The sequence below is a fragment of the Leptidea sinapis genome, chromosome 13 (assembly GCF_905404315.1).
Source record: "Leptidea sinapis chromosome 13, ilLepSina1.1, whole genome shotgun sequence".
NCBI classification, from domain to species: Eukaryota; Metazoa; Arthropoda; class Insecta; order Lepidoptera; family Pieridae; genus Leptidea; species Leptidea sinapis.
The window spans coordinates 7983420-8011398 of NC_066277.1; the positions used below are offsets into that span (position 1 = coordinate 7983420).

The 27979-nt window shown below is 33.9% G+C and overlaps 1 protein-coding gene across 1 annotated transcript in view; it reads left to right on the forward strand.

Annotated features, from left to right (window-relative positions):
* Positions 1–22112: 22112 nt before the first annotated feature.
* LOC126967544 (acetylcholine receptor subunit alpha-like 2) overlaps positions 22113–27979 on the forward strand; it is a 52806-nt gene continuing 46939 nt past the window's right edge. The window contains exon 1 of the mRNA XM_050812065.1: positions 22113–22398. Coding sequence (XP_050668022.1) covers positions 22210–22398 — 189 coding nt within the window. The 5' untranslated portion in view covers positions 22113–22209. The remainder of the gene's footprint in view (positions 22399–27979) is intronic.

The window sequence follows — 27979 nt, forward strand, 5'->3', positions numbered from 1 at the left end:
CCAAAAGTTGATTTGGTTTATAGTAATTCTTTTTTGACATCAATCGATAAAGTTCTCCAGATAAGACTTAAAATTGACAAAGTGTAACCAAGACTGTATCTTAAGTTCGACAATAAATTTGCCCTAAAATATTAAACTTTTAGAATTAACTTTATAAGATATAACTTATCTTAAAAAAAACTTATTACTTATGATAATTGTGTTCCCTGTTTTGACCTTTTGTCTTAAATTTCTCTAAAGGAACTTCTTTTTATAATTAAAAATACAACGGTTTTCCTTTGCTCTTTGTGAAAATTTATACTAAGCATTAAAATGATAGAGACAAGATCTAAGATTATGTCGGGAACAGTGTACGGCTTCTGTTAGATGAATTATCTAGAATGTTCTTTGAAGCCGTGGCTAACATATATGGTATAAGACAATGTAAAAGATTTACTTGTTGAATCTTTTAACATTTGAAATGTCTAGCTCAAGTATCAGCTTTCGTGGCAGTAATAAAGATCTAATACTATGGGTTGAGGATAACCGCTAAAAGAAAAATTAACTTTAAGTAGATCGCTCCATTGTTCCACCCGTTTGCCAAGACCCTCAACAACACATATAAAGTTAGAAGTTAATTGCAAAATACTTATGACGTAGGTGCAATAGTAGAGAAAAATCCATAAGGTTCTTACCTAGATTCAGAAAATTTAACGAGGATTAAAAGTGAGGATTGTTACTTGTTTTATAATGCAGGTTTGATAGAAAGAAAACTAAGAAATATAGAAAGAAAAAATAAGTTTAAATAAAATAAAATCACAAATAAATTATGAAAACAAAATTTTATGAACGATGCGGGACTCGAACCCACGATCTCTCGCGTCCCGTGCGAGTGCTCAGCCAACTGAGCTAACAGTTCGAGTGATGTATCGGTTGTTGTGGTTCAACATCTTCAGGACGTGAGAGGTCGTGGGTCGAGTCCCGCATCGTTCATAAAATTTTATTTGTGTATTAATCCTAGAAGTGAGGGTAATCATTTTGAAAACTTAACAAATTGCTTAAAATAAAATCAATGAATTTCTTACATAATTTACAATTTTAAAACCCATCCGATAAGGTCCTACGTTATCGTGAAAATACTGGTCACTGTGAAAACTTTTAGTTGCTAGTAGTTCACAAATAATAACAAACAAAAATATAGTGGAAATAGTTATATAAACGACTTTAATTACGAAAATTGACTTAGCTCGTTCACAAAGTTCACCCTAAACTTTTCATTTCGAATAAATTGATAAATTGATATGGCACATCATAGATAGGCTCTGGGAGTCTCCGAACCATTACGTTATTAGATATGCAATCAAATTTGTTCTTCGGTAATTTTTTGACGATAACGATTCGAAAATTTTTTGAAGTAGGCGTTACTTTGCAGAAATCCATAATTATATTATTTGAGTTTTCTTTAGTGTTAATTCCGCCAATTTGTCTTTAAGCAATTCGCCACGTGGCCATTTAGTCCCATCACTTTTGTTACGCATCTCTTCCGGGAGTAATACGTCACAACAGCCGACGAATCACAGCACTTCATTTCATGGGACGAGGGTATAAAAGAGCGGCTTCCGGCTGATTTGATTCAGGGTTATTCCCTCTCCCTCCTTCCCTTTCCCAAGATCCCCCCCCTCCCCCCCCCCCTCTTATATTTATGTTATATATGTATGTATACATATCTATGTATTTATTTACCTTAGTTTTTAAGTTAGTTTTAAGTTCTAGTCATTAGTCTTAAGTTAGGTTAAGTGATAGGTTACGATTAATATTACGTTATATCAATAGCAAATAGCCAGGTTTTCCCAGTTTCCTGGATTCCCCCCCCCACAAACCTCATGTATTAGTTTTTAAGCATAATAAAGTTTTATCCCTCAATACGTAGATAGGGTTGTAGAAATAAGTTTTCTGATACCTACATATATAAGGCTTAATTGTAAATTGCTTTAATAAGTAGATTTAAGTAATTTTGTAAAATGTATTTAATACCAAATATAGAAATCTTGAATTTGAAAAATTTTTTTTTTTTTGATTTGATTCAGTCTCGTGCCAGATTTTGGCGAGACAACACGTCCTGAGGATGCCCTAACACTAAACAGAACTCAAATCATTTGTATGAAAACGATTCGTCGTTAATTTATTACATCACCTTCATAAGATATATAATAACTTTAAAGGTAAATGTTATACACTTTTATAATAAAGTCCCAGCCACTGTGCAGTCATTATCTATAAACAAATTTAAATGTTTTATTAAAAAATGGCTTTATCGTAAATCCTACTACTCCACAGCTGAATATCTAAGTGGTCGGACAGCCTGGGACTAGATTATGATTATTTTATAGCAATAACAATGACAGTACAATATTATATATGTTACTAGCTGACCCGACAGACGTTGTTCTGTTCATAATAAAAAAAAAATCTTGTGGGTGGATTCTCGTAAAATCCGCTTATTCTTAGCTGACCTCTACTCGACGAAAGGAGTATTCCTACCAAATTTCAAGTCTTTACGCCTTATGGTTCCAGAGATATCGTGATGAGTGACTATATACGTGGAAATCTCTTATATATCTATATATATATATATATATATATATATATATATATATATATAGTAGTAGTAGTAGTAGTATATAATAGCGCTCTTTTTAATCTATATATATATATAGATTAAAAAGAGCGCAAAAAAAGAATCCTGGGAGAGTTTCTTGCGCCGCTTCCTCTATATCAGAGCGCCATTTTTTTCTGAAGCGGTGGTAGTGTTAGAAATACATCAAAAAGAATTCTGAAGGGACGATGCAACGGTGACTTTGACAATTAATTAAAATAACGAATACGGCTGTACGGGCTTGAACCCTTTGCCTATCCTTATGAAGGACAAAGAAACAAAAAAAAAATAACAAATGTCGCAATATTCAGAAAATTTTAGGAATTAACTTCATCCTGTTACTCTTGTGTTACAGTGATTAAAATTTGACTCTCATATTTTTTTCATAACGCGCCTAAAGAAGTATAACTTCAAAAATGACAAGACCAAATCTTTGAAAATATTGTATTGCCATCGGTCCTTGACATGTGTGTGTGTGCGCGTTAAAAAAATTATGTCTATTACGTTGAAGGAATGCCTTAAAATGTATAAAATTCAAGAAACATACATAACATTAGTATTGTTTCTTAATTATAATAAAATTTGTTTACCTTTATCGGTTATTCCTTCCTCTCTTAATAAATTTACCCGAATATGCGATGCATTTCTTAATTCTACCCGTGTGTCAAACTCTAGGTAATTCAGTTTGTCGGCAGTGAAATAGCGTCCTTTGCATCTTCGAACCTGATTTAGGTGCTCGGCACTAAACGTAAACTCTTTGAAGATTCCTCCTTTGAAAACTGGCCGACCTTTGATAGTAGTAAAATGTTTGGATTTTAAAAAGAGGCACTTTTAAGCTTGCTGCATTGAAAAATCAAATCGGAGCATTGGAAATTTCCTTGAAATCACTAAACGCTTTTTACAATTATTTTAATTAAGGATCTTTCTTTTGTATTTCATCTTTCAATATGTTGTAAATCAATTTGTTTATGTGATCTTACAATAAATGTGATAGCTTGAGAGCCACTTCAGCCGTGAGACGTCCACTGCTGGACAAAGGCCTCCCCCCAATACCTCCACCAGGATCGGTCCTACGCTGCCCTCACCCAACCTATCCCGGTGATCTTGACCAGATCGTTGGTACATCTTATGGGGAGCTTGAGATTCTAAGTGAGGCATAAAAGGAAACTATATATTGGAATTTGGATATGGGATATTTAATATATTTGCTAAGTTTATTTAGGCATATCCAGATTATATAACATCTGTCTCTGTCCATATAATAAGAATAATAATAAAGCCCTATATTACAACCATATTAATATCTATTTACAAAGTATTAAGAACTAAATACTATGAATATATATATAAAAATATATTTTTGTAGATAAACAACTTATTTTTTGTAGGTCTGTTTGCCAATCGAAAAAGGCCTCCTCCGATCTTTTCCATTCCTGCCTATCTTGGGCCACTCGATTCCATGTTACTCCTGCTTCTTGTCTAATGTCATCATCTCACCTTATCTTTTTCCCTTCTCTAGGGTACCATCGTGTCAAAATTTTGTTTCATTTCTCTTGGCCTCTTATCATGTGCCCTCCCCATTGCCATTTGAGTCTTCTCATTTTGGATGTTATGTTTCCATATACCAATCTTAATTTCCAAGTCAATATAGTGTAGAAGTCGCTTGCATGTCACGTTCATATTAAAACTTAATGAAAATACAATATAAATGTCTCTTAATATATACCCATACACTTTGTCATTATACTTAATAAGTTAGTGCTCTTCAATTGTGGATTTTATTTATTAGTGAAAGGGTGTTATTGTACTTTTCACGATACTCTTTTACGATAGAGATCAATTGAAGACATGTCCTGTATATCGACAATAAATGCCAAGCTCCTGAAGTTTGAGTCTTCTTTGATGATACGCAAAAGAGTCCTAGCAGGAATCTACATTTCTCGTGATCTTCTTAACAGCATTAACAACCGTTTTTATTTTATGTCAATAAGAGATGAGACGAGCAAGAAGTTCAGCTAATGGTAATTGATACGCGATGCTCATAAAAAATTCAGTGTCGCTCAGGATTCTTGAAAGACAATAAAATAAAAAATACGGCACTGCAATTGGGCTCGTCACCTTGAGACGTAAGGTTTTAAGTCTTATTTGCTCAGTAGTTCACTTGCTACGGCGCCCTTCAGACCCCTACCATAAACTAGCCGGCAACTAATAACTACTAATACTACGCCCACTAGGGCGTAGTATTAGTTGCCGGACTTTGTGACTAAGCCTGCGGTATCTAATTGGAGCGTAGCGGACACCAATCCTTAATCTGAGGTTCTTATTATATTTGGCCAGCCTAGTTATATTCGAAAAGCAGTGAGAATAGCCATATAGTACCTATAAGAAAACAATTGGTCGATTATCCATATTAGAATATTGGTAACGTCGTGAGTCAGTAACTTTACCTAATAAATCACATCGCAAATTATTATTAGCGTAGTATGGGGAATGAAATTTGAATTCGATTTACATAGTACAGGGTCAAATTTAAATGTGGCAAGACACATCCAATTAGCAGAGACCTGCAGGCGATACACGGTAATGTTAATTCTGTGTAATCTGTATATTGTATTTAAATCCATTTGTAGTTATTCGTGAGTTACTCTGCAATTGTATAAAATATATTTACATAGTACGTTTAATCATTTACATTTTTTTTAAGCGACTTCAAAAAAAGGAGGGGATTCTCAATTCGTCGGTATTTTTTTATGTTTGTTACCGACTGGATGAATCAATTTTGATCATTCTCTTTTGGTTTCAAAGCTGGTGCTTCCCGTGGGATGTAATTTGGTCCAGATCTGACTATGGCATCCATGAGAAAATCATAAAAGTCTTAAATTTGCTGTAAGTATGTGCGCGACAAATTTATAAATAACCCAGTATCGCGCCAACTGATTTCCATGATTATTTTCTTATTGCAAAGAAAATACTAAATAAGATAGTTTGATTAGGTTCTGATTATGAGATCCATGACAAAAGTAATGGAACTCTTCAATTCTAAGGAGAAAATAAACGATATTCGACTGAATCTTTTTTATACTCTCCAGATATTTAAGTCACCTACTGTAACGTCGTTATGGTCAAGTAATTGTCGTAATCGAATATAATGATCAATGGATCTCTTTAACGACTTACAGTAAGGATGCGAGCTGTGACAAAAATTCTGTCTGTAATCAAATTGCAATGCGCTTACGTTTACTGCTGAGTTGATATTTAGTGGATCTAGACATATTTAGACAAATTATTAGTTAGTGTGCATCAGATTCACTAAAAATCTAGAAATAAAAAAAATAACAAAAAAAACATCCGACTTCAAAAACACTATTCCAAAACAATAGATATAATATGTACTAAAAAATTTAAAAATTATTGACAATTTTAGACAATCTAATTAATTAATCTAATTCTTATTACGATTATTGTTATTTTTGGAGTCGGTGTCAGCCAAGGTAGGTTTGTAACTACATACATAGTTACACGTGAGATGTGCTTTTGTCAAACGCGCGACGTGAGGAGGCGAGAGGTGAGAGCGGGGGAGGTGGATGCTCGGAGTTTTCTTTCGAGATCGAATCAGAAATAAGGAGATCCGTAGGAGAACCATAGTTACCGACATAGCCCAAATGATTGCGAAACTGAAGTGGCAGTCGGCAGGGCACATAGTTCGACGGACAGATGGGCTTTGACAGTAAAGTCCTCGAATGACGACCACGTACCGGAAGACGCAGTGTTGGCAGGCCCTCAAAAGATGGACCGATGATCTGGTCAAGATCGCCGGAATACGTTGGAAGAGGGCAGCGCTAGACCGATCGTCGGGGTAATCTTTGGAGAAAGGCCTCCTGCCTTTCTCCAGCAGTGGATGTTTTCCGGCTGATGATGATGATGACGTCACTGGCTTCAGTGGCAAGTGGTGGATATAGTTCAACCACACTAAGCATACACGTTTTTTTTGGCCATAATCTTAGAAAATAGGTACAGTCGTATGGACGTCCTGCCAGCCCGATACTACGTCACCAATTTTTGATTTATCAATGTTTTTATGAATTTTCTATCAATATCAGTTACAGTAACAATAGCTTTCTTTTTCTATATATCCTTAGAGATGGTCATGATGCATTTATAAGGCAAACTTCTAATCTAGGAAATATTTAAATTACAAACAATGTGAGGCCTTATGCGCCACTTCAACCCGAAAATAATTTACTGTGGCAGCCCCACAAAATTTTCAATTAAGGGCCACTGCTTCCTGAAGGAACCAAATTCTTCGGGTCGTAATAAGGGTCATATCTTCTAGCTGCAAGAATGCACTCTAAGTGAATACTTTGTTTGTGCATAAAATGATACGAATTGATGTATCCTTCGTCTCTTCATAGAACCTGCATCTTGTTTCCTATACATTATTTGCAATTATAGAAACTTTCACAATTTCTATAAAATAAAGATAAGCAATACTAGATGGACTATCCAAAAGTATCTTTCAATCATAATTTTCCGGAAAAACTGGCAAATTTTGTGTTAACTTTCACAATTATCGTATTTTTGAGATATATATTTTTACTTTATCAAAAATAAGTACTGTCTCTTCTGTGTAAACAAAATCCATACATGAAAGAAAAGTCTTCTTGAAATTGCAAATTATTCGCACTTTGCGTAAAACAAATCCCAAACCGATCTGTGCGATGCCGGGGTCCGTTCATGCATAAAACACACGATCCAAAAACTAATAAGTTATATGTACGTCAAGGTATTATGATAAATGGATAACCCTTGTCAAAATACTTCGCCGACAAGGAGGCCAGATATGACGAGAGGTTATTTGAATTATTTAATGTATATTGCTAGAGTTGAAGACTGCTTGGAGATTTTGAGTTTCAACATAGTTTTAAGTGGGATCTGCACATTACAATTAAAAGAACAGTAGCGTAACTCATCGGTCTCCTTTTTTCTATGAAAATAAGGGACGAGACGATCAGGATGTTCAGCTCAGATGGTAATTGATACGCCCTACCCATAACAATGCAGTTCCGGTCAGGATTCTTGAAAAGCCCTAAAATTCTGAGCGATACTACAATTGCGCTCGTCACCTTGAGACATAAGATGTTAAGTCTCATTTGCCCAGTAATTTCACTAGCTATGGCGCCCTTCAGACCGAAACACAGTAATGTTTACACATTACTACTTTACGACAGAAATAGGCGCCGTTGTCGTACCCATAATCTAGCCGGCATCCAGTGCAAAGGATTTATACATACGTCTGGGTGGAGCGCTAGGGTTGGAATATACAAAAAAAAAATACCACGAAGACGGCGCGGCGTAGCTAATGTAACTAAAAATGTCGGACGGTGGCCAGTCTTAGTGGCATTCGGCGTGGGACTCAGTAGTTTTGTCTTCCTAAGATTGCTTAGCAACCGTATAAATCGTGCGTATGTGCGCGTGAGTCGGGTTCTATAACAGTATTGTTATATCCGTGTAAGTGACATGACTATAACAGATACGAAAGCATTCTTTCACATTTTGGATGCAACCCTCAAGGGATTTGATTCTAATTCAATAAATTTTTCTTACAAACAAAACGCCCCGATCTGATTCCCGAATTCAAGCCTCGGACAAAATGCCACGAATTTATCATCATTTATTATTATCATCTGAGCCATCTCATTACGGACGTTGCACCACAGTGTGGTTTTCAAGTAACTTTCTCGAGGATCAAGATCGGCATTCTCACACAAGTTGAGAGAGCTGAGCTAAAGAAACTGCACCGTTTCTGAAGTTATACTTCTTTTAGCGCGCTATGAAAAACTTATGAGAATGAAATCTTAAGATGCGCGCGCATTACTGTAACACAAAAGTAACAGGTTGAAGTTGATCCCTAAAATTTTCTGACGCTTGCGTCATTCGTTATTTTTTTTTTTGTTAATTCGTCCATTATTAGGACAGGCAAAGGGTTCAAGCCCATACAGTCGTATTTTTTCCAGATTTTTACAACATTGTTTTCTTAAGAAGGTGGAATTGCACGAGTAATAAATCATCCAATCAGCCAAAGAAGTATTCTTGCGTGCATGCATAAGTACACACTTTTTTCAAGAGATTGACAAGAACGTTACAACCTTCAAGATGATAATAATCATCGAACAAATAGCACAGATGTTCTGTTTTCAAAATCTAAATAAACTTGAAATAAAAAGTCAAGTTCATATTAAATGCAAGAAAACTTTTTCCCGTACCATATTATACCTTTCTGTTCTGCTATAAATTCTGGGTGGTGGCAATTACTCACCTTCAGGTATCAGGTGAGTTTACTGTCATTTATCCTCCTAACCCCATAAAAAATTGTGAAAATTGTTCCTCAAAAAAGCTCGTACACAAACATCAGGTTCACTGTGCTCTTGTGAGTCCAATGCTGTTACAATAAGGCATGGTTGGTGGAGAGATCATCATTGCCAATTATACTTGCAACCAACAATGAAGACTTAATATCACAAAAGGATTTAAAATAACTTATTCATTTAAATAGAATATCTTTTCCAAAACGCGTGTAATTGTAAATGCATCCAATAAACTCCAAATTAAAAACCAAAACAACCATATCAAATAAAAGTCAGCAAATACCAACTCCGAGGTAACAAATGACGTCATACTTCACGATGACAACTATGACAAATACTATTCTCGACTCCCGTCAACCGCAGTCAGGAGGAGGTTTGCAGGAGAAAACGTGCTCGGCAAAGGTAACTAAGCGACGGGTTACATAAAATAATAATAAAAATGTAATTTTTACGCAAAAACCTTATCTAAAATACAGTTCAAAGTACACGCGATTGAAATAAAGTAACACTTGCTCTATTCTATTTACATTTTACCAGTGGGAGGCTCCTTTGCACAGGATGCCGGCTAGATTATGGGTACCACAACGGCGGCTATTTCTGCCGTGAAGCAGTAATGTGTAAGCATTACTTTGTTTCGGTCTGAAGGGCGCCGTAGCTAGTGAAATTACTGGGCAAATGAGACTTAACATCTTGTCTCAAGGTGACGAGCACAGTTGTAGTGCCGCTCAGAATTTTTGGGGGTTTCTAGTATCCTGAGCGGCACTGCATTGTAATGGGCAAGGCGTATCAATTACTATCAGCTGAACGTCCTACTCGTCTTGTCCCTTATTTTCATAAAAAAAAAAAAAAACAGTGAAGTTACTATAACTTATACAATACCGATACATTCAAAACTTTCAATGTCTTAATGTCTTACAAAAGATACGTTACATTCTTTAATCATTTACAAAAAGTTTTTCCCCGTAGCGCCATTTTAGTAAGTTTCTATACTTATTACCAAAACAATCCTACCACTTTCAAAATTAGCCTGTACTAGCAAAGCAAACATCACATTTTTGCTTGTGCAACCATTGGGTTATTTTTCAGCCATGCGTGTGTGAATTTGACATACATGAGAACTCTTCTATCAAAGTCGTTCAGGAAAGCCGCTCATACGGAAACGCGGCGAGTAAAATATTAGATGTGTTTAGTATAAACTATCAACGTTTATCATACTGAATCTTCACAAGGAATTTAAAATTTTTATATCTTGTGATTTAAGTGAAATATGAATAAACATCAGGTTTAGATCACAAAGGCTTTATGTTTTATTTGAAATAAAATTTTATATAACCATTTGCTTTCTTTATACAGGATGCAAGCATTATTTTTATAAAAGTGCGCCGTTGTTATTGAAATTACTGACTTACTGAGATTTAACATATTCTTAATATGTCGCATAGTGACTAGCGCATTTCCTGCAATCCTGAGCGGCACTGTATTGTAATGGGCAGGGAGTATCACTTATTATTTTCGCATCAAAATGAAAAAATATCTTTCTTAGCATAGTAATTGTGATTTGAAAGTCGATGAAACGAAAAAGCGACAGTAAAAAGAGACAGACACAAGATATTCATGAGATTTAAACGTGGGAGAAACATGTCAATGTTAGGAATTGTATATGAACAAAAAGCGCACCCACTTTTTTTAAAAGCTGATTTTTTGACGTGAGAATTTTCGATTGAAATTCCGATATTGAGCCAAAATAACGTGTAAAAATAAATATTTCAAATATATCTGGGATATAAGAAGGTAACTTATGACTAAACATGGAAATATTTTGTTTTTAAAATATAAACTTCGATATTTGAATGTTTTGCATAAATTTTGAGGTTTCTATTACAACTTTGCTATTTTACTCTTTTCCATAGGACTTGTAGTAAGTTTCACCGTAAATCGGTGTTAACCATTTTTTACCCTTAAATGCCCCCCTTTTTCCACTTCCCGAAATCAGATCGCCCGTAATTTATTTTCCCTTTCATTTTTGTTATATTCTCTTCCTCTTCCAATGATTCATGATTTGATTACATGCTAAATTTTTTTCACTTTATATAACCAGTCGATCATAGTTGAAGAAGATATTGTCTTATGTATGACGCGAGTTTACCTTAATATATTCTGACGTCACGCGCGCGACGTATTACTACATAAACATCAGGAGAACATAAATATGTCAGTGATAGTAATGTCTTTCATAGCGGTTGAAATCATGTGATTTCCTAGCAACATGTACCAGGACTTCATATGCAGCATAGAGGTTCATGTACAATGCACGGCTTAAAATTATTATACAAATGCTGACTGTTCGTTGGTGTTCGTGGTTCTCTTTGTGATCTGCTTCGTACGTTCCCCTCCACTTGTGTTTAGCAAGGTAAAGCGGAAGTTCGCTTGGGCCTATACGTGTGTTAATACTACGTGTTTGTGCGCGCATGCGCAGTACAAAGCTTGAGAAAAGGCATCACAACAACCGTGGTGTTTTGTATGCGTGTATAAATTATACGTTTGTAGAGATTTTTCATCATTTTATGATAAAATTCCTCATCAATTTTGAAGGTTTCACTTCTACCCCGTGTGAATTGCACACATTTTCTTATAACTTTTACTTAATAGGAGATTTTCAGCTGTGCAGTACAAAAGGAGGTATCTATCAATGTTTGGAACTTGATAGATACCTTAAAATTAACAGATTGCATAAGAATTCTTGGACGTTCAGTTGATTGTATTTGATACGCCCTACCCATTACAATGCAGAGCCGCTCATTATTCTTGAAAAAACCAAAAATTCTGAGCGGTCGCTACAATTGCGCTCGTCACCATGAGACATAAGATATTAAGTCTCATTTGCCCAGTAATTTCACTAGCTATGGCGCCCTTCAGACCGAAACAAAGTATTACACATTACTGCTTCACGGCAGAAATAGGCGCCGTTGTGGTACCCATAATCTAGCCGGCATCCTGTGCAAACTAGCCTCCCACTTGTAAATTAATTATGAATTAATAGGAAAGTAATATATTGACATAAAACACATCAACAGAAACTGGAAGGAAGCTTTACTTTGTACATTATGAGCGAAAGATACCTTCAAAAAAGCGCGTACACCTTCCTTAAAGGCCGACAACGCTCCTGTGATTCCTCTGGTGTTGCAAGAGATTGTAGGCGGCGGTGATCACTTAACAATAGGTGACGCGTACGCTCGTTTGTCCTCCTATTTCATAAAAAAAAAGATATTGAAAATGTTAAAAAAATCTGTAAAAATAACAAATATAAAATAACATGCCAAATTTCCATCTTTAAATTATTGCAAAAATTTTAATACAATATACAGATAGATAAATAAAGACATTTTGTAATATTCAGATGTAGACTAGCCAACGGATATTAAATTGTAAATAATAGAAGTGTAGAAGCGCGATTGTTCATGGACAGACAGATATAAATCAATTTATGAGCACGTCCTAGAGAACGCGTCGTGAGTAGTTAATCGTGACAATCAAATATTGGTCAATAACTGAAACATATGTAATTTACTTAATTTGCTAAATCTAGAATATTATGTTCGAAATTAGTAAAGGCAGGAATAACCATAAAGAAGAGAAGAACAAAAAAATCAAAACACAATTGAAATTAAAGGTGATTTTAAAATGTACTTAATTTTTTTTAAAACATTTATATTGACACACTTTTACGCAATATACGTTGCAAGTCGACGAATTATTTAACACAATATACCTAAATAAGTTGTTGTTAGGTGGTAGACATACAGGTAGAGTAATAAATGTACTTTAAAATGAAGAATTCAAATGTCAGACTCCAAAAAAATTGAACAGGTGATGAACCTATGACCAAAAATAATTTAGTTTGATATTAATCATAGGCAAAAGTAACAAAAAAGTATGCTACATTACAAAAGTGGGGGTAATCGATGATTTTAAAGAAAAACAGGAAATAGTAACCACATTTCTTAATATTTTCCTTTAGTTGAATAAAATATAAATAACAATACTCTTTGACGGCTACTTACTCATTTCACTTTACTAAGAACGGTCGTGTCTCCGAGTACATTTCTCAATATTCGTCTTGTATTGACATAACGATATTACATATTTTATGAACATCAATTGCGAGATCGAAGTGCAATAATGCATTATTTATACTATATACTATTGCTTACACCGAGAGACCTGTTGATTTAAAAACGGAAAATGTAAAAAAGGAAACATTAAATTAGCTCAAAGGTTCTAGAGAAATTTAAGGACATTTCAACGCTAAACAGATAAAATAATAAGTGAAAGATAGTTTGAAAATCCGTACTTAAAAAAAAATCATCAACATGGTATTGGAGAACTTTTTTATCTCTTTCCAAGAGTGTATTACAGGATAATAATCAGAATGGGTGATAGTTAAATAATTATGAACTAGTGCTGTCAAAAATAGTGCCTGGTATTGATAGTTTCATATAAATAACAAAAATATTTCCGGAAATAAATATTTAAAAAAAAAATCCGGTTTTTGTGCACATTAAACAAGTGAATTAAAGAAATTTGCTTTTAATGTTTTGAAAACACAAAGTTGCAGTGCTGGTCACAGATTTTGCATTCACTGTGCAGTTATACCTAATTAACTACGCTTTATTGTCTTAATTGGCCCAAAGCCACGACACACCACCACCTAATGACCTTAATAGGCAAGAATGATTATCATCAAGATTAGAACAGTAACTGGAACTGTTAGTAAAATCGTCTCTGCTTGAAATCGATGTGACCTTCTGTTTTCAACTATGAGAATTGTTATGCCTAAAGAACTCAACTAAAAGTTCGTTTGCACGCAAACCTTATATAACTTTTTTTCTATATTTCTCAATACATTGATTGTAAGACATTAATATTTACCCTAACTTCTAGGATTAATACACAAATAAAATTTGAAAAACATAATTTTATGAATGATGCGGGATTCGAATACACTAATATGCAAATATTGGGGTTGAGCAGGTTATCAACTGTAAAGTAGATCGTGTAGATGAAGCCACAACCTGAGAGTTGAACAAAGCAAACAGAATTTTATAACAAGGCGGTACTCAAACGGTTAGCTCAGTTGGTTAGAGCAACGGCACGGAAAGCCGGAGGTCGTGGGTTCGAAACCGCATCGTTAAAAAAAATTTGTTTTTCAAATTTTATTTGTGACTTATTCTTACTTAAAAAAATACATTACAGTATTGTATAGGTCTCAGCACTGACAAACGACTTATTGAAATTAATCTTTTATGCAATATTTTAGTTGAAACTAAATCGCATAGCAATTATTGAAGTAATAGACATCTTTTTATTTGTATTACAAGCTATTTTTTGTACAGTATTATTATTTTGGTGTTATCCAGATTTCCAAATTCCATTGAGATACATGTCACTTTCACATATTTATTCTAGCTGACCCAGCAAACGTTGTATTGCCGATATTTAAAAAAAAAGTAACTGTTGATCGGAGATGGGCGAAAATTTGAAGTTATGTGTATTTTTCAATGCTGACTCATGATCAAACAAATTTTAAAAAAATTAAAAAAAAATTGGCGTGGACCACCCCTAACATTTAGGGGAATGAAAAATAGATGTTTTACGATTCTCAGACCTACCCAATATGTACTCAAAATTTCATGAGAATCGGTCAAGCCGTTTCGAAGGAGTTTAACTACAAACACCGCGACATGAGAATTTTATATATTAGATATATACATATTTGTACAGATTTTTAGTGTAAGACTTTTCATCGACTGCTAAATGATAACTATCTTAATTATTTTTCTAGTACCTTCAAGCGCAAAGGATTATCAGATTAGATCTTCAAAACGCTGAGCAGAGTTAATTAGATTTAGTTTAGCCTAAAAAAGATTAAATCCACTCCGATTTCTTTGATGAAGTCATTCTTTATATCTTATCGTGTGATAGTGCCGCTTAATTTTACGGCCGATTCACACAGTGTAAAGAATAATGGGATTTTTTTTTATTGGAAAATTAATTAAGAATAAGAGTGAAACAGGGGACGCTTGCTTTATACAGAATTTGTTCTTCAGAGTTCTTTGTACGTTATATTATAAAAAAACCTTTAAATTTATATTAAAATCGAGTAGTTGATTTACTAAATTATATTTTGTATTAAAAATAATTTTTACATTTTGATTTATTTTCGCTTCTTAGGAACACTAATTGTTAATTTTTAAAATTCAAATATTTTTATTCGAAATAAGAATTGATATTACTTATTGAAAGTCAAAAACTACCACCCATTCCATAAAGTATGCCTCAGACCTTAGAAGATCGGGCGCAACAAACTCAGCGGGGTTCTATTTTTTTCATAAAAAATATGGTTACAAACAATTATATAAAAATGACAGATTCCAAATTCAAATGTAATATTTTGTTAATTTTTAATTGTAGCAGTATTTTAGGCCAGACTAAGTATATTAAGATTTATAATAAGATAGTCAATATTTATCCTGATGGTTACGCACGAATAATATTATTTCTGTTTATAATACTTGTAATTTCAATATATAATTATTATTAATTCACAGGGTGTTTTTTTATAAGAAAATGTGACGAGGCCAGGAAGTAAAACATCTGCTGAAACGATTACGGCAGATATTAATTTTCAGCAACTACAAACTTAACTAGATGCTCAACTACCGAGGCTAGACAATCGTCAATAGGGCTGCTGCCTTCTACCTGCTTCAGGACAACGCAATAGCACTCACTCCACAACAGTCGGCTGCGACTCTAAGAGCTCCAGTTACAATGTCTGTGACATCCACCGTACTTCCTGCACCTAGCTCCAACAGATTATCATATTGTTCTGGATTTTATGTAACTTCTTAAAAGGAAAAAAAAATCAAATCCGATGTGGCAGTTCAAATCGTCATCAGAGAGTTTATTTACTCTCACCCCCATAGTTTTAGTAAAGTTATCAATGAACTACCTATAGGATTGAAAAGAAAAAAAAAGAAAAAATGACGGTAAGGTATCCCACCCTTTACCTTGCCAAATGCGAGTAACTTTTCCAGGTTTCTGACGCTTACGACAGATATGACGTGATCAAAGGAAGCAAAAATAAGATAATAGAACTGCTAACATTTTAATTAGTATTCACAACATTTTTAATTCCTTGTGACAGCCCTACTAATTTAATGACTATAGTGTACACATGCGGTTGCGTTGCGCTAAAAAAAGAACAACATACGCCGTAAACAATAAATTCTTTGCGATAATTCGCAAGTGGTGGTGGAGGCTATATAAAATCATGTTGTTTGGGAAAAATTTGGCAAAGGTCGTTCATTAAACAAACAATGCTAACAGAGGATGCGAGTCGACACTCATTTCTCCGCATTTACAAAATCTACTCTTGTGTACGTACACTTTTATGTTGTAGCCAAAGAGACGGTGATATTTTGGTAACACACTAATAATAAGCAACATTCCTTAAAAAAAATAATTACTAAACCAATACTTAAAAAAAAAACAATAAAGTATATTATCACGAATCGGAAAAATGCTAACATGCACCTAATAGATATTATGGGGCCATTTTGTATCCATCTGACCATATTTGAGTATACCAACAAAACCATGCAACGTGGAAATTAGTATATTTGCAACATGAAATTCGTTAATGAAAATATATTTTAATGTTTGTGTTTATTTTGTAATAAACTCTGGGTCGCCAGCACAAGTCGCTGGTAAAATTTTAAAATCATGATTATTAATTATTTTTTGTATTTATACTCTTGTATACTAATTATAACAGAATAAAATATACGATAATGATAATTGATATTAATAAATTGTCACTCACTCAATATGCCCCAGTTTTATATAGCTATAGATGATAATATAACAAGATAAATTTCTAACAATTGGAGGAGGACAAAAAATATGCCTTGAAAATATCCGATAGTGATGTGCGTCATGAATTGCTGCACTGGAAACTGAAACGAATTAGATGTAAGGTGGAGAGACTAATTAACTATTAGTGTTAAGTGTCAGTTTATTAAATAGTTCTTGATATCTCTACATATTTGTTGAGATTGAATCAAAATATCAGCGTCAAATATATAAAATAATAACGTCGACCATAAGTATTAGTCCTATTATGATCAATGTCTACCGCGATGATGAAAGTATAAAATCCACAATTAAAAATTAGTTTATCAAGTACAACATATTATTTATTACCATTGGCTTAAATTTTTTTAATGTAATTAGTTATCTTAAGTATTAATTCTGCTTACATTTGTTAGTCCACATGCAGAATGCACCTAAAGTCAAACCTACCGGGAGAATCGGCCCACGCTGAACTCCCGACTGAACGACCTGATTAATCAGCAACGAGACTTTTTTGACAAGTGTTTTGTCTCTTCACGAGGCATCCCCAGGATATGTTGACTCGCCAAACTCTGGATTGAGGAGTCGCACTCACAACATTTAGATAATTATGGATTTCCACAAAATAACGCCAAATTCATTAAATTTTCTTGACTTCAAATGTTAATGTCATAATACATCAATAAATATATGTAGTACAACATCTTGTAAACAATCAAAAGATCTCCGAAATAAAAACAGCAGCTCTTAAACTAATAGGACATCTAGTTTCATACATAATTCAAAAGGCGTTGTTACACTGCACTGCAATGCAGCTAGGATACCTTGGCTGCTAGACATTTTATTCCCTAGCGACGTTTAATTGAGCAACAGAATTAAGATAAATTGCTTCTAACTACTTACTTTGATACTGCAGTGATTGTGGAGCTTCCACGAAATATTAATAGATAGTATGATACTATTTCTTTAAATATTGCTTTTGAACTCTGAACAATACTTTTAAGATTGTTGGAGTAAGGGAAGAACAGTTAATCTTATAGTGCCGTTTAAAAAAGTTCTAAACCGTCTAAACTTCAAATTCCTTATTAAAAAAAATTCCTCAGCTCTCAATGAAAAACTGTAAACCTACCTAGACCTAGAAACCAATGCTCACACACACCCATTGGATTCAGTCATCAGGAATATGAATTTTGACATAGTGCTGGCTTGGAGCCACTCTCCAACTGACCAAAACGTGTCTGAACACAGAAAGCACCACTGCAAATACTCAAGCTCGTACTAAAGATGATTTTGATAACAGTTCTACATTTCATGTAAATAGTTAATTGATTAATAATTTAAACAATTTGTTAGTTTTAAGGTGATATACCTCACTTTTGGGATTAATTATATTAAATTTGTAACCAAAATTTATGAACAATCCGGTGCTCGAACCTGCGACCTCTCGGTTTCCGTCCGAGCGCTCTTCCAACTGAGCCCACTGTTCGAGATCGAGACTTTAATAAATAATTAAAAAAACAGTAAAATTTTGTTTGTGATAAATAATTAATATAAATTAATAAATTTAAACAATGAAGGATGTCAATTAATTTCGTCCTACCTTAGAGTAACATACAAATATTACTATTATTATAATCTTACTGCGGATGCTTTACTTTGTCGCATATTGGTTCTTGTTGTCATTATGATTGTTGTAGAGCTCTTTAGTGGTGTTCTTTTAACTATAAGGTTTGATTTAGGGCATGTTCTGTTTATCGAAGATACAAGTAACCACTAAGTTTCTGGTTTTCTTTGATGATACGCGGAAGAGTTCTTGCGGGAATCTTCATATCTCGCCACGATTTTTTTTGTTCCCCTTGATGATTTCAGTGAATTCTTGCTAAAGCAGCCGCGATCTTTTATGATCTTCGACAGAGGATGTGTTGGTAAATCTGTCGATAGTCCAACCAGAGAGTAAAGATGGATACCTACTTATTTAGTAGGTATAACATACGAACATACAGTGTTCAAGGCAATCACTATAATTTTATTTTCTTTAACATCTTATTATATTTTTGTGGTTTAATACTCCATCATCATCAGCCGTAAGACGTCCACTGTTTGACAAAAGCTACCCCAAAGATTTGCACGACGATCGGTCCTGTGTTGCCCTCGTCCAACGTATTCTGGCAAGCTTGACCAAATCGTCTGTCCATCTTGTGGGGCCTACCAACACTGCGTCTTCCATTACTTGGTCGCCATTCGAGGACTTTACTGCCCTCAGGTTTAATATTCACCTCGAAAAAATATGTCAAAAGTGATCGAAAGTTCTGAGTAGATAAAATTGCTGATTTTCTGAAAACTGAAAATAAAATTAACCACAAACTCTAACTAGCAGTTACTAGGTATATTTTTAAATAATTTTACCGTTGTCATTGAATATAACACACATAGATATTTTATACATCTAGAAAGAGTCTTTTGCTGTAAGGCAACGCATGAAAACAGGCCAGGTTTTTTACTTTAGTTTGCATAACAACTACGTCTTATACTCGCGCTACATCAATCACTTAGTGTGGCTCAAGGCTTACAGTTCACTGCAATATATTTTTTTGACATAACATTTCACAGCTGTCACAGTTTATCTAGACGTATAAATTATCTAAGATAGCATATTAGATAATAGGTAATGAGGGTATGCTATAAAAAATCAATATATTATATAATTATTTTTATAAATTTATGTCTTTCAACAATATAAGAAGATATAATAATTATAGCGACGACTTTATAACAGAACTTAGCCAAAGTATGTTGTATGTTAACTTCTCAAAAGTAAAATCTTAAAACATTAATAAGTAGAAAAATAACTGTTGTCTTTAAATAAAGTACAAACACGGCGTTGGAAATTAAATTAATTAAATTAGTTAATTTGAACCACAATAGTAGACCCCCATAATAATATTGCTGGAAAGGTCTTGATGATAAAAGCTTAAATCGTAGAGTACGGTTTCTAGGTCGTCGGATCAAAAGCTATTCAGCACTTCCCATAGAGGCAGGAGACACAAGAATATAATATAACAGAAAACAAAAAACACAGATTTTTTTAACATATTATGTATTTTAAGACAAGCTACCTACACAAAAATTACAAAATACTAAGTATACCTATATAATACTAGCTGAGCCAGCAAACGTTGTATTGCTATATAAAGTAATAAAAAAGTTTGGAGTGTAAAAAGTAGATGCAACCGATTCTCAGATCTACCAAAATTATCGTACTACAATTATTGTAAGCATTGATCCATTGTCATCTTGCAACCCTATAGCGGATTTGTGGATGGAACAGAATAATATAAAAATCGCGATACAAAAATAGGGGTTGATCGTAGAGGGTTGAAAATTTAAGGTTGTATGTATTTTATAACCTTGTGTCATAAAAAAATACATGCAAAAAAAATTAGGGGTTAACCCCTGATGAAAAATAGATAGTAGCCGATTCTCAGAACTACTGAATATGCATATAAAATTTGGTAAAAATCAGTACGTAAAGCCGTTTCGGAGGAGTAAGGTAACTAACATTATGACACGAGAATTTTATTGAAAAGATTATGTATACTGAAATAAACCTCTCAATGTTAATAATCTAAAAGTTCGAGTGCCTATATTTCAGATTGCGAATTTAACAATATTCTACAATTAATGATGTTAGCAAACAACATCCCCGACCTAAAACCTAGACCAATATAATGTTACAAGTATGCATTAATTTGTCTACTCATCTATGGATTAACAGCCATAGATTATGTAAATGAACATCAGTTGTAGTAAATTGCCTAAGCCCGCGCATAATACCTCGATTGATGGCCGTATCACCACCGCCATCTATTGGCGTGCGTACGTAACGCATATTATATTTGTATAACAACGCGCGTGCGTGACGCATCGATCCACAGAGACGACATAAATTATGAATTCGCCCGCAAAAATTCGAGTGCTGTTTTGACAGTTGCTTTTAATTTACTCTGCGCACATGTTTGGAGTGACAATTTGGCGCGTAGTTAAGGCTAAAACGATTCAATAACAAACGCGCTACGACATGTGATACTAAAAAATGACTTCTTATTCCAACCACAATACTCTCTCGTGAATTTCCTCTGATATTAAACAAGGGTATAGAGCTAGCCTATTCCTTAGATTATGATTATTCATTAATACTACAATAAAACATTTTGAGATATTCTTTCTTATTTACTGGTACTTCTCTCTTTGCTCATGATTTCATTATAAAGGATGATTTGAATTATGGAAATTTGTACAGACATCAACAAAATGATTAATTAATCGAACACTCGGGAAAATAAAGTTTTTTATAGATTAAAAGGACTCATAAGCTTGTAGGTCAAGCCTATATTCTCTAGTAGCATCAAGCACCGATGGTTTGTAGATAATGCATTAACGTTTTTTAAGTGATTAATGTGACTAGTATTTAATAGCTATGCGTACGGAACCATTGCAACCAACTTATTCTCCAACTATTTGGTTATGCCATTTTATGGTTTAAATCTGAGATAATTAATACGTCTCGATAGAGTCTCTTGCTGTTAGACATCCGATAAAAACAGGCCAGGAATACTAGTACTAGTATGCGTTACAAGCTACGTCTTACACTCGCGATTTGTCGCCACTTTGTATTAGTGTGCGTGAATTGCTCAAAATAGAGGTTAGTTCTAAAGTCTATTTTCGACATTTTCTCAGCTGATGACAGCTGAGAAAATGTAGTTAGTTTCCAAGTTATATTTCTTTCTAAGTGTTATATTATATTAATGTTGCGTGGTTTGTACTATTAATTTTTATAAAAATATCTTCAATAACTCAGGATTATGTATAGACTTATACGTCTATATAGACTTCATGAAGTCTATCTAGACGTATAAGTGAACTAAGGTTTAAGTTTGAAAAATCGACAAAATCCTGAGTTATTGAAGATATTTTTATAAAAATTAATAATAGAAACCACGCAACATTAATATAATATAACACCTAGAAAGAAATATAACTTGGTGATAACATTCATAGTTGACTCAAAAATATCGTGAGCTTAATTAAACCGCACTGTAATATTAAACATTACAGAGTTAAATTACGTACATTTTACTTTTTCGATCCTGCGCTCTACGAGCTCTGTTAGTACCATAATAAGGCAGTAGGGGCGCTGTAGTCGTCCACGCCTCACGAGCTTACTGTCAAATATTTTACTTTAGAATAATAATATTTTTATAGTGTTAAATACGTTCTGTTATAGTGTTGTGATTTAAAATGAAATTATTTATATCCATTTTTATATTTTGTCTATTTGCGTTTGAAATTTGTTTGGGTAATCCGGACGCGAAAAGGCTTTATGATGATTTATTGAGCAATTACAATAGACTTATTCGTCCTGTAGACAAGAATAATAATACGGTGTTGGTGAAACTGGGCCTGAGGTTATCACAACTAATTGATTTGGTAAGTGAAAGTAATTTCAAAAATATTATTAAATTACCCGTTTCCTGCACACCATTATTATTTATATTTTTATCAAAACCAATATAAATTGATTTACGCAAACACTGATACCCATAGCACAAGTTAGATCTTATCATGGGTATCAGAGTTTCAATTCAACACTGTATTTTATTGAAGATAAGTTAATTTTTAAGACGTAGTACACATATAATTAAGTGTTGTGAACCTCTGTTTTTGTCAAATAAAGTTTATTATTATTTAAAATTTATAAATTTTAAGACATATTTTTTTTAATACTGTCTTAGATATTATCCTGGGAGACAAGTAAATTTTTTAAATTTATTTCATGACCATGGATTTTAGTCCTTCAATCGATAAATATAAAATGGTAGTACGGTTCTTATATTCTTTATGTTTGTAAATAAATAAAATAAACTCTCCTACAACGTCGAAAAAATAAACAAAAATCACTTCAACAGTCGAATTGAGAATTGGTAAAAATTGTGATAATTCAAATATTCTACACAAAATTGAGCAATGTAGAATTTCAGACTTTATGTATGTAGATACTATTAGATCGCAAATATTATATACAATCATTTTTTGTTGCTGGATAATAGCAGAATTATTATATATTAATCTTTATCGTAATAACTTTCTTTTATCACGGGGGTGTTCCGTAGTGCTGTTTCACCTGATTCCTGCCTCCGAATTCCACCTTCGTACGACTCGCCACAAATTTCGTTATCATCCCGCTATGGAATGAGCTTCCTTGTGCGGTGTTCCCAGGACTATACGACATTCAGACTTTTAAAAAAAGCACATACACCTTCATTAAAGGCCTCTCTAAAGACGCTCCTGTAATTCCTCTGGTGTTGCAATATAATGTGGGCACCACCGCCCCCATTATTTTGATCACTTAAAATCAGGTAACCCGTACGCTCATTAGTCCTCCTTTTCCAAAAAAAAATAATAAAACTTATTCATGAATGTATGTATAATTATATTTCTACATACAAAATGTATTTGTATGTAGAAATCCTATATATATGGGGAGAAAGTGGCGAGGGGCGAGGACCTATTTATGATTTATGAATAAAATTGTGAATTCAATGAAATTGGTTAATGATTTGCTATTTTCATGGTGTGATTTATGGCTGAGTTATTTATTTTTTGTGGTGAATGTGTATTTTAAAATTACGATAAATGTATTATCCTTTATATTTTCGAACAGGTTTTGTTTTGTGAACATCCCCAGTACTAATAATTAAAACGTTTTAAACAGGAAGAAACCTTTCAATAACGTCTGCTTGACACTAACATCACTGCTTGCTGATAAGCAGTTGTCAGTACACAAAAAGGTTCTTTTAATGGACGATTTTTTGAAGTGTGTTCCTGAATCTAACGTGACTTTGACGGCGAGTTATAGAGTTAAGATTTTGCAGCGCATCTTTGGAAATAGAAATATATTTAGCACAGGGAGTGACAATAACATAAAATAACTTGGTTAACGTCATGAACCTACATCATTTCGTAAAGGGCCTCTGACATGGGGAGAAGAACTGAAAATAAACTCCCAGCCCATTTTAAATCATAAAACAACTTAGCCTACTATTATATTATACAATTTTAAGTGGCCTGCGCAGAACAAGACAAGAACAATTTAAAGGCATAAAAGGCATTCATTTTCTCAAAATTGATTCCTTTAGAATTCTTTTTGATGTCATTTCTAATAACTACTAGATACTACTACCGCTTCGGAAACAAATGGCGCTCTGAGAGAGAAGAAGCGGCGCAAGAAACAAGTTAAACTGCTGTGGACTATCAAATTCAAATTCAAAAGGATTCAAAATCAAATGTCACGTCAAAAACTACCGCCCATTAAAAAAAGACTGCCTCAGACCTAAGAAACTCAGAGGGCTTTTTTTTATATAAAAGTATGGATTACAATGTGATATCGTACAATAAACATTTAAAATTAAAGAGTCTAAGGGTGTTCGCTTCATTCCCAGTCTGTGGTGTCATTAAGAACATCGTTTATGCTATAGTAACCTTTCCCACACAAACGTTTTTTAACAATTCTTTTAAATTTCGTAACATATTTGTTTTGTACATTTTCTGGGATCATATTGTAGAAGCATATATATCGCCCAACAAAAGACTTACTAACTCGACCCAACCGAGTAGTAGGCATAACAAGTTTATGTTTGTTCCTCGTGTTAACATCATGAATGTCACAGTTTCTAGAAAATTCCACAATGTGCTTATGAACATACAGAACATTATCAATAATATATGGGGAAGCAACAGTCAAAATGTTATATCTATAAATTTTTCTCTTAATGATTCTTTAGGACCTAGGTTACAAATCGCGAGAATAGCCCTCTTCTGCAGCACAAAGAATATCGGCAGCACTGTCCCATAACAATATACCATAGGACATAATACTATGAAAATAACTAAAGTATACTAGTCGCGCCGTATCTATGTCCGTTAACTGTCTAATTTTCATAACCGCATAAATGCTGCAGAACTAAGCCTATTCGCCAATCCTTCAATATGAGGTTGCCGCATTGCAATTTGTAATCAAGAGTAATGCCAAGAAATACAGCAGATTCCACTGGTTTTACCACCTCTCCGCTTAATAAAATATTCGCATTTAAATTTTTTGACATTTGGCGCTGTAAATTTAATATATTTTGTTGGTTGTATGACTATTTAACAATTAGTTATTGGCGCTAAACCAGTACACGACGTGAGATAGAGCATTGTTTACTTCGTTACATAAAACATGGCTTCGTTTCTCTTTGAATTTAAGTGAAGTGTCATCCGCAAACAATACCACCACCATTGTGTTTTTTTTTCTACAAGGTTAAGTTAAGGTAATTTATATAAATTATGAAGAGGAAGGGTCCAAGAATAGACCCTTGTGGTACCCCTATACCTAGAGGAGTCCCAGGAGAACTCCTGCCATTCACATCGACCCTCTGAATCCTATTATTTAAATATGAGATCAGAAGATCGATCGCATATCCTCTTGTACCATAGTGACATAGTTTCCTGACCAGCGTTGAATATTGAACACAATCAAAAGCCTTTAATAAATCACAGAAGAAGTTCATTCTGTGATTCCTCCCAGGCCTCAAAAGTATTCCTGATGAGTTCAACACCTGCATCGGTAGTCGAGCGTCCCCTAGTAAAGCCAAATTGTTTTATATGAAGTAACTTATAAGTGTTAAAGTGAGTAAGCATTTGGCTTAAAATATTTTTTTCAAATATTTTACTAAGGGTCGGCAACACTGAAACAGGGTGATAGTTATTCAGGTCAGAAGTGAGCAATCAACGCAAACAAAACCTTGGTCAAACAGTAAGGTCTCACTCTGTGAAGTCCCAAGAAAACTTCTACGCTCCTAGTCGGATCTCGCCCATTAAACTAGGTTTAATGCCATACAATCGACCAAAAGAGTCAGCTGTTTTACATTACAATGAAAAGGTAAGATCACCTATCACCACTCGAGCGATTGTATTACTAATCACAAACCGGTATGAAAAGATTGCGATTTCTTCGGTCGCACTGCTTTACGGTTATGGCGATTGTGAAAAGTGGTGCTCTACCTCGTCAAAAGTCATTTATAGCGATTTCATAAGAATTGAGGAGTCTATTAAGTCATGTGTTTTTTTTTAATTCGATAGAGTCCACTTTCAGATTTATCTCATAATAGAAAAAAAAATCAAGTCTGATGATGGAATCCATTAGTAATTGCGGGAATTTTAATGATTTTATAAATATCTATAAGTTAATAAGAAAAATAATAAGATATTCGATACGTTATATAGAACGTAAAAGGTAACAATTTAGTATCCACAAAACGAATTGGTCAGTGCGCCAAGTGAACGCATATAAGCCATGCTCACCACCATGACAGGGAGCCAAGATTAGACTTAACTCACAAACTGATGAATTATAATCACCTTTATCTGAAATTGGTCTATTTCACCCTGCTCTAGAATTTATGAGATAGTTGCTACAAACTGATTCGAGAAGCAATTACCAAAAATGTTCCTTCATCCAAGCCATGATATAAAGAATATAATACCACTTGGTTTTATAGCGAGCTGATTAATTTACCCCGAAAAAACTGTCTTGAGTGAGTTAACGGTGAGACCTACGCATATTAAAATTCAAATTCAAATATTTTTATTCAAAATAGGATTCAAAATCACTTATTCAACAACGTCAAAAACTACCCATTCAAAATAGACTGCCTCAGACCTGAGAACAACGGGCGCAAGAAGCTCAGCGGGATTTTTTTTAAATATGGATTACAATGTAATATCGTACAATAAACATTTACAATTATTAAAGAGCTTGAGGGTATTCGCTTCATTTCCAGTCTGTGGTATAATAAAGAAAATCGTTTATGCTATAGTAACCTTTCCCATACAAACGTTTTTTAACTATGCTGTCGTAAGGATCACTTCGCGCTTTTTGATAAAATTAGTGTAGAACGTTTGTAGTACCTTAGCGTATATGCCTACAGCGTTCCCGAACAACGGCGAATCAAACCATTCGCCAGTGTGCAGTTACAAACAAAGACGTCGGGGTCGGGATAGGGTAGGGTAGTACCTACCAATACTTTTGGTTTAGTCATGGTAGCCAGTCGGACCACATTAATGTCGTCTCTAACAATAAAATTAAAATCTACACTAACTTAGATCAGACACTTCAAGACAAATATACTATGTAAAATAATGGTTCCATTCCAGTATTAAGAATTTTGCACTTTATAGTAATCAAGTGTGAAAATTCGCGACAATACGAATTCAAATAATCTTTGATTTCATAAAGGTGAACGCAAATTAGAAACGCCCTGTGAACGTTCTCTGAGCGCGCCTTAGAAGTATCACTTCAATAAAAGTCGTTTATAAAAAGGCAAAATTTGAATATTCCTAATGAAAATAAAACAGTGGACCTGAGTTTGGAAGAACAGAAGAAACTGGTTGAAATTGAAATTCTAAAGTAATAAAATAAGGTTAAAAGTCTTTGTAAAGAGATCTTATTTAAAATCGAACTTTTTTATTGACCTGGCCATCATCACCATAACTAAAATACAATAGAAAGAATAAAGGCGTCGTTGCAGAGTCACCAGAAAACTTATGATCATTTTGATTTATGGAGAATAGGAAAAAAGGTCAGAGCTCTTAATAGGCCTTTTCCTTAAATTGTCTCGTAGAATTTGTGGAAAGTAGAGTTTTCACCTCTGCAATAAAGTCTGTTACCTTGGGCGGCTTGGATTTCTCGATGCCACAGGACACAACATAACTCATTCGCTTCCCTCAGAAGTTAAATGAAGTCCCTCACCATACTCTCGCTCTAACATGCGCCCATGACGTAATTTGATTTTATCTACACCCATGCTTTAAATCATCTATTATAGATTCTAAAACAGTTAGCTTATTGCGAACATTAAAACATCAAATGTCGTAATAACCATTACATCATCCAAAAAAGTGTTGTAATGAAATTCATAACAACATTATAATATCATCCGTTTTCAAAATACCAATCCTTTGGATGATA